This window comes from Kryptolebias marmoratus, linkage group LG14, assembly GCF_001649575.2.
Source record: "Kryptolebias marmoratus isolate JLee-2015 linkage group LG14, ASM164957v2, whole genome shotgun sequence".
NCBI classification, from domain to species: domain Eukaryota; kingdom Metazoa; phylum Chordata; class Actinopteri; order Cyprinodontiformes; family Rivulidae; genus Kryptolebias; species Kryptolebias marmoratus.
Window position 1 is genome coordinate 16,687,582 of NC_051443.1, and position 8,287 is coordinate 16,695,868.

Below are 8,287 nucleotides of genomic sequence, written 5' to 3' on the forward strand. Positions count from 1 at the left end.
CTGTGTCGAGCAAATGTGTGCGCGCCGCGTCCAGTGCGTGTTTGAGAGGGAGAGAGAGGTAGAGAGAGTGGGAGCTGGGAGGGGAGGGGACGGAGCGGACGTGTGTTGGTGGGAGCTGGGAGGAAGGATGGCTGCTCTTGTTTGAACTGCCTCACATGCTGGAGAGGAGGAAAAAAAAAAGCAAAGCAAAAAGAAAAGAGGAGAAACAAATCAGCAGAGCCTCAGAAACACACAGCCTGACTGAGGGACGCGTCCTGTTCATTATTTGTTGGGGAGCAGGAAAGACTTGGCAATGCCTGCTGAAGTCAAGGAGGTAAGTGTGTGCTGGAATGGCTCTATTTGCTCCATCATACCCTCCCTCTTTCTTTCTTTTTTTTTTTTTTTGCTGTCCATCATTTTTTTTAAATTGTTTTCCTGCAGTGAACCAGCACTCCACAATGTTGCATTCCGCCCGTGTCAGGGTGATTTAAGGAGGCATCAGTTGCCTCACTCCCTCTGCCTCTCACTGCTGCTTTGGCGCTCTCTCCTTGATGACATGACGCTAACATCTTTATTATTGTGCGTGTGTGTGTGTGCGCGCGCGCTCGTGTGCACGTGCACGAATACGAACGCATACGCAGCCGTCCAAAGGGGATAAGTTTGATTGCATTATGAGAGGAGCCTGTCCTCTGACGGGGGGTGGGGGTGTGTGTGGGGAGGAGGGGGGTGTAGCCTGCACACACACACACACACACACGCACACGCACACACACACTCTGGTGTGCGCGTTGCCATGATGTATCAGTGAGACATTAAATTTGACCATGCAGCATTTAACCATTTGAGGATCAGAGTCTGATCAGGGGAAAGGAAGATGGAAACTTTGAGAAGGATTCTCCTCTTTGCAGGCTGTTGTTTTTTCTTTTTTTTTTTTTTTTCCCATTTTGAGCAATTTCTTCTGCAGCTTGAGCATGTGAAGTCCTCCGTCTCCTGCAGGAAACGTGTCATTTCGAGCTGCCTGCACACGCTTGCGCCGTGCACGGCTAACAGAGAGAGAGCGAGCCGCAGATTCAACAGATAGCCCGATAGACCAGCGTTGACAAAAAGTTGCAGCTCATGTTTGCTGACGTCACTGGGCCGACGGCTTTTGTTTTGGTCACCTGCTTGAAGGGGTCACTGTTTCAGCCCTGCAAACCTCCTGTCCCAGCCAGAGAAGCTGGTGGCCATTTTCCAAACAATTTGGTCTCTCCTATAGCAGTGGTTAAGATATTTTGAAGTGGGAAAGGTTATGAACAGTTACTATCTTACCTGCTGTAGATAGTCCAGATTGGTTTGTTTTTTTATGAGGTACAGGAAGGAAGAACTATGTGTGTATATATGTGCATATGAACATGTTTGTGTGTACCAGGTATATGTGTGTGTGTGTATGCACATACAGTATGTTTATATATATATATATATATATATATATATATATATATATATAGTTAGGATCAACAAAACAAAGAAGTGAACTCATCATTTTGGCTGCTGAATCGTGTAGAAGGGGTGGGATATATTCCTAAAAGCTTTTGCTTCATCCTTCTCTTTTGGAGCATTTTGAAATGATATTGTAGATATTTTCTTTTGTAATTAGTTGTTCTTTTTGAATTCAAATGTTCAAACAAAACCTCCATTCATCCATAGTTCTGTTGGAATTCAAACTGACAGAAGTGAGAATGTATAAAATATCTCATGCGCTCAGAAGCCATATTGGATTTTGAGGTTGGGGCCGGCGGCTTCAGGGGGTGTTTCGGTTTGATTTTGCAAATTGGAACTCAGAAATTCTGGCATTTTGAGTAAAAATGGACCGCACCAATGAAGTTTAAGTTTTGCCAGACTGATGAGCTATAGGCTAGTTTAAGCCATCTTAAAGCACCTCCAAACTCTGAAGTTTTACAGCGGTTTCTGCAAATGCTATTTTCTAAACCTTTACACCACTGTTGATTTTTTGCATTACAAGTTTATTCACACATAGCAGCAGCAGCAGCAGCAGCAGCAGCAGCTGTAGCACTTCTGGTGCAGCCTGGGAAGCCCCTGGCAGAGATATCGTGCTGTTTCTGCTGGAATAAACATGTCATACAAAAATCAATAACAGTGTAAAAGTTTAAAAAATAGCACTCAAATAAATGACTTGGTATTTTTTGAGGCCAAAGTTGTTTTAAGACAGAAGCAATCCGCCGGAGTTAGCTGTTAGTTGACCTATCTGGTCAGAACTCATCTCGAGTTTTCCAATCAGAGGTTGTTCAAAGAGCTACCTTCAACAGGTAAGATATCAGCTGTTCATGACCTTTCCACAGAACTCCCCTTCAAACGATCTGAACTATCCTTTTAATTGGATTTGGGACAGACTGGAGTCACAACTTGTGTCAGACGTGACGTCGAAGCTGTCACTGAACTCGTCCCACCGTTTGATCGGACTTCACGGCTCCTAAAATAAAGCCACACCTGCAGCTGGCCTCGTCGCCAGATGCTAATGGCGTCACTCTGCCTCCTTGCGCAGCTTCACCGTCCATGTGCCGCTTTAGTTTTTTTTCTTTCTTCAAGCCAAGTCACATTCAGAGCCATCATCTTGACCCATTTGGCTCCAGTCAGTAATGGTGCAGCGAGTTATTTAAATAAGCTTTGACTCACAGCGGCTTGGCCTTCCCTGGAGCCTGAATCAGACAGAAGCAGCACACAGGCCCATGTCCAGCCTGTTATCAGCCTCCAAATCCTTAATCATGCTGTGTGTAGAGGACAGTGGCACCTCGCCTGTCTTCTGGCCAGGCATTCACTTAGTGCTGCCTAACAATATCCAATCAACCTCCACCTCCCCACCCCCCCTGAGGTGATCGAGCCAGGATCATCTCCCCTCTGCCAGTTTCTCCCCGGTGACCCTTTTTATCTCCTCTTTCCTCTGACACGTTTCCCTGTGCATGGATATGAGAGGGCTCTTGTGCCTGGCGAGGTGTTTAAAACTTCGGCTCGTTGCCTCTCCACATTCAGTCAGCCGTTCACTCGCAGCCTAATTTAATGCAGCTGAGTTCAGTTGATTCAGCGTTTAAACGCCACAGCATCCGAAAAGGGAGAATTTGCAGGGATTTAACGCAGCATGTCTGCTTTTTATCCTCCTGCATGGCCCATATGTGAATGCTCGGGATACATTACAAACGCATTTGTGTCAAATATCTCAAAAACTACAGTCAAGATAATAAATTAAATGCCTGGTATTGCTTGAAGGAATGCATATCGCCCATTGCCTTTTATGTTCTAAATGAAAATCTTATGATTAAAAGGGATAATGTTATAACCATTGTGGTCAAACCTTGTAGATTAAAATCTGCGCAGTCTCAGGTAATATTGAGACCAGTTGGCGCTCAGTTTACATCGTGGCGATGACTATCAGCTACTACCACACTGAACTGTAGCTTAGTGAACTGAGGCACAGCCATTTTTGTGTTGATCGGCTGCGACGGCCATCTTGAATCAAGTTGACTCCAAAAGTTCATCAATTGTAGATGCACATCCAATAATTACTTGTGAGAGTCTGATTAAAATCTGCCCACTGGTTCGTGAGATATTTTGCTAACGGTACAGACAAATGAACACACACAGACAGACACGTGCAGAAACATTATCACCCTTTAGCCTTCGGTGGCGTGCAGTAATTAGGAACTCAAATTACCACCCAAAAAACGATGAAGCATCTGGTAAAAGAATGGTTTTCAAACAAAGTGTAAAGTCTTGATTAGCTGTTTGTATAGTTTTTTTTTTACCTCAACGGCTCGATTGTGTAACAGGGAATCAGTTATTTACTGAGATCAATAAGGCAGTAAATTCTGCTTTTGTAGACTCTCTGAAATGAATGTGGAGTTTGTAAAAAAGAAAAAAAAAAAAGTGCCTCTGGTTGTTTTTTTTTTTTCAGACCATGATGCTGAATAATTAATCTTCTCCTCCAAATAAAACTCACATTATGTTGAAAGAAAGAGGGAGTTTAAGTCCAGCGTGAAGTAAACGAGCGAATTACAGCAGAATATTCCCGTTTTATGAATGCAGCCGCTGGATTGTTGGCTCCAGAGTCGGACTCAGGTTTCATTTAAATCACTTACATGTAAACGACAATCTGACTCACATCCAGTCACGTTCCGAAGCAAATGCGTTTTGTCAGACTGTTTTTTTTCTTTTTTTACGGTTTAGAAACTCTTACATAACGGAGCGAGGGCACAAAAACGTGACATTTCCCCCCCAATCTTCTTCAGTTTTTCTTGTCTGTAACCAACCAGACAAATATTCCATGTGTAATGTTTTCACCAGTGGAGTTGACCCACTAAACTCAGAACAAGTGGGACTGGATTTCCAAAAGACTCCCTGCGAAATGTTTCCTGTCAGTTTTTGTGCAAATATATCAGAACCAGGAGGCTCCTAATGGAAACTGCAAGTTTTAATAAGTGCCGAGGCAATTGGCCAATAACTTTTGACCAATTTGACTTAATTAATTTCCAACAGACGAGTAATTACTCAGTTTAATGAAATTCATTGAAGGAATGCAGCAAGGTAAGAACTATGTAAGAGTCAACACCTGAAATAAAACGACCTAAGGTGTCTTTTTTTTTTTTTTAATAAGTTGAAAGTCGTGTCCAGTTACATGGAGGGACTTCAAACTTGTGCTAAGACCATCTTGTTCCAGCTTCAACTTCCGGTGTCCTGTTTGGAATCCAGTTTCTATACACTGTACATCAATGACACACAAACACACACACAGAGGCAGGTACATTGTCGCCTGACTTTCCTGATGATGCGTGATAAATAGAAACTGACTTCTGAACTTCAAAGAATGGTCAGTTATGAGGGCAAAAACTTCAATCAGACTGCAGTGAGCTTGGAAACAAGAAGCCAACAGAGCATAAAATGATTAATTCTCAACTTTCAGGAATATTTTCTACTGTTTGCTGTCAATATGAGAAATAGTGCACCTGATGACATATCTGACCTAAACATCAGTCAGGCATGTGTTTGTTTTTTGGTAATTTCTTTCATTTAAGTTTGCATTTTCATTTTCGGTGTTGCATTTGCAAAAACAATGCATTTTGCCAAATATTGTGTTTTGCAATAAATGGTTTTGATTTGTGTATTTTGATCTATCTCCTTCTGTGTTTCTGGCTCAGTTCTTGTGTTTTGCCACGATGCATTTTGCACCTCATGTCTCGTTTGAGTTTAATTGAGCTTTGCAGAGCAAACATCATGTTTTCTGTTGTGCAGATGACATGAGCTCTGAGCTCTGCTCACAGCAGGTTTCTAACTCCGACGTACTGACGTGCAAATATAAGTTTGTTTATTTCCACGTGTGTTTACCGGTTTAAAGTGCTGAACCGAAACGGTAGAAAAAGATGGCGTTCCCACGTCTGTGTTTGTTGTTTAGGAGCAGAGCTTGGAGGGGCCCCCGCCTCTCTCTCTGTCCCAGGAGGTCAAAGAGGCGACCCCTGAAAACCCCACCGCCACCGATGAACTGGACACGCCCACCTCCACCGCCTCTGTGATGACCTCGACCAACGAAAGCTCCACGGAGGCCGACACCCCACAGCAGACCGACTCCGAGGTTCCTCGCCAACCCGTTAACTTAGATTTTACTGACCGAGGTTTTAGAAACTGAAACGTCGCTGTGTTCTTTATGCTGAAAAAAACAAACAAAAAAAACAAAAACAAGTTTCCTTTCACTTAGCAGCAAAGGAGTTAAAATCAAAGTCAATTTACTACACCAGAAAATTAAATTTCCTCCAATTTATTCTGGTTCCAAACACAGGCTGGACCTCAAGTTGTTTCATCAGAGTTCAATCTAAACTCATTCACTTAATTCTTTGGCAGGAAAAAAAAAACAAAAAAAAAACAAAAACAAGAAAGAATGCATAATTTATTAGAGGCTCATAAAGCCAGGGATATGATGAAATGACAATGATTAATAGTTTTTATGAGGGAAGGGATGGAGCGTGCAGTTTATACAAAACGCTAACCACACGGAGCATGCCTCGAAAACATGTTGAGTCAATTCCAAGCAGATTAGGACCAAACATGTTTTACTCTGAATGTCAACAAACCGATTTTGTGGCATTTAAAGAGAGACAGCAACCCTGCAGACCACTTAGACAAATTAGACTCTCTTGCGTTTGCAGAGATAATTGTTGTACCTTGTGCTCCTCGCAGGAGTCCAAGGTTGTGGAACAGGAGGGTGGAAAGGCCCCGAGTGAGACGAAAGAAGCCCCAGAGGAGCAGCAGGAGAACCCCGTCGCGTCGGACACGCCGGACCAGGAGGTCCAAGACGGCACCTCCACTGAACAGCTGATTCCTGAGGCGGCGAGCGGCGAGCCCTCCGAGTGTGCCACGCCGACCACAACGACCACCACCGTCGCCGCCGCCACAACCCCGCAACCTCAGCTGGCACTCCAGCCCGGCGAGCCTCACCCCGTGAACCCCGACAGCCAGAGCAGAGTCTACACCCTCCCCGACGCCTACAGGGGCATCGGCGGCGACATCTGCGCGGGATACGGCAGCCTTTCCCGCTTCAGCCTCCACGGCTACCTGCCCACCAAGAACTTCCAGCCCGGGGCCCACTACACCCTACCGTTCCTCAGGGACAGCTACGCCCCCGCGGGCCTCAGCAGCCAGACAGAGGAGGACAGTAAAAATCCTCTGGACATGAAGGCTGAACACCCAGCTGCCAGTTACCCAACACTCGGGGGAATCCACCAGTTCAGACCAATTACCACCATGGAGCTCCTCAGGGAGCCTTCAAGAACCAGGTAGGAGGGCGTTTCATGAAACACTATTGATCCTGAAAGGAGGAGGCTGTGGGAAGGAGTTCTGAGGACTTTGTTGTTCCCTCGGAGAATAAATGTGGGGTCAGACAGAGTTTAAAATGGACTCTTTCGAAGGGAATGTAATTTATTCATGTTCGTAATTTGGGTTTCAGTTCAAAAAAAAAAGGAGGTTATTCCATTTCCAGTAGCTAAATTCTTGTCTTCTGCAGCAAGAACAAATTTACATTATGGTTAGGCTTTCACATGTCGAAAAAAAAAGGAAAATTACATCATGCAAGACAAACAGGAACATGAGGCCTCAACACTTCACAAAGTTAAATGTAGTTGCACTGGAAAACTCATCCGAATATGTACACAGAAAGAAAGGAAGAAAGTAGAATTTGTCGGCCTTAGTAATGAAAGAAATGGCTTGTTAAACAAAGAGTCAATGGAAATTTGAGGTCAGAGATGCGTTAAGGACATTTAAAGGCCTAGCATTCCTTGGTAGAATGCATATCGCTCGCCGTTAGCTTTGAATTTAACACTATGGGCAATCTCATGCAATATCTCACATGATCTGTTAGCGCTTGACATGAATAAGTGTCAGCTACTATCACTCCAGATTTTAGCTCAGTAACTGTAAAATTCACTGAGGTGTAGCCACATTTGTGTTGGTTACGATCAATTAGCTGTGGTGGCCATCTTGAACTGGATTAACTCCAAATGTTATTCAGTTGAAGCTGTCAGTGCATTAATTATTTTGTGAGAGGTTCATTGAAATCCACCCAGTGGTTTATGAGATATTTTGCTAACAGACAAGCAGCGCTGACGCCAACAGTTAATGCTGAGGTTTTAGGTAAAGATGTTGCACAACGTATTGTGCTCAAAGCATGCAATGGAGATGGTACTCAAATACTACCACACCAAATATTAGCTCAGCGTCTGTAAAACTGATTGAGTTGCAGCCATTTTTGCATTCGCTAAGATTGAGTTGCTGTGGCAGCCATCTTGAATCAGCTTGACTCCAAATGTTTATCGGTAGTAGATGTTAACCCATTGATGACTTTCTGAGAGTTTCATCAAAATCCGATCAGGGATTCACAAGACATTTTGGTAACGGCACAGACAAACAAAGAAACACACACAGACCTGGGCAACATGTTGTGTCAATATTTACTCAAAATGATTTTAAATATTGTCTCATTTCCACGTGTAATCCTGCTTTATTCGAGTCCCAAAATAGAACCATGAGCTTGTGAATGAGCGTAGAAAGAGCTTTTCCAAATGAGGACATTGTTAGGATGTAAGGTTTTTGTATTATGTTTTGTCTTCATATTTCAGTTCGAGTTTATTGTTTGTTATTTAGTTGTCTCTTCCCTGTGCCTCAGCCACCATTCACTTCTCAGTCACACTCTCTCTCTTCCCTTTTCTCACCCATCTACACCTGCCTCTAGCTCCATAATCATCTCACCTGTGCCCACTTCCACTAATCACCC

At 43.7% G+C, this 8,287-nt stretch overlaps 1 protein-coding gene across 2 annotated transcripts in view; it reads left to right on the top strand.

Moving 5' to 3' along the window:
• The first annotated feature begins 100 nt into the window (after positions 1 to 100).
• arvcfa (ARVCF delta catenin family member a) overlaps positions 101 to 8,287 on the top strand; it is an 18,800-nt gene continuing 10,613 nt past the window's right edge. For both annotated transcript variants that reach the window (XM_017435757.2, XM_017435759.2), the window contains exons 1-3: positions 101 to 313; positions 5,420 to 5,596; positions 6,199 to 6,794. In XM_017435757.2, coding sequence (XP_017291246.1) covers positions 293 to 313; positions 5,420 to 5,596; positions 6,199 to 6,794 — 794 coding nt within the window. In that variant the 5' untranslated portion in view covers positions 101 to 292. The remainder of the gene's footprint in view (positions 314 to 5,419; positions 5,597 to 6,198; positions 6,795 to 8,287) is intronic.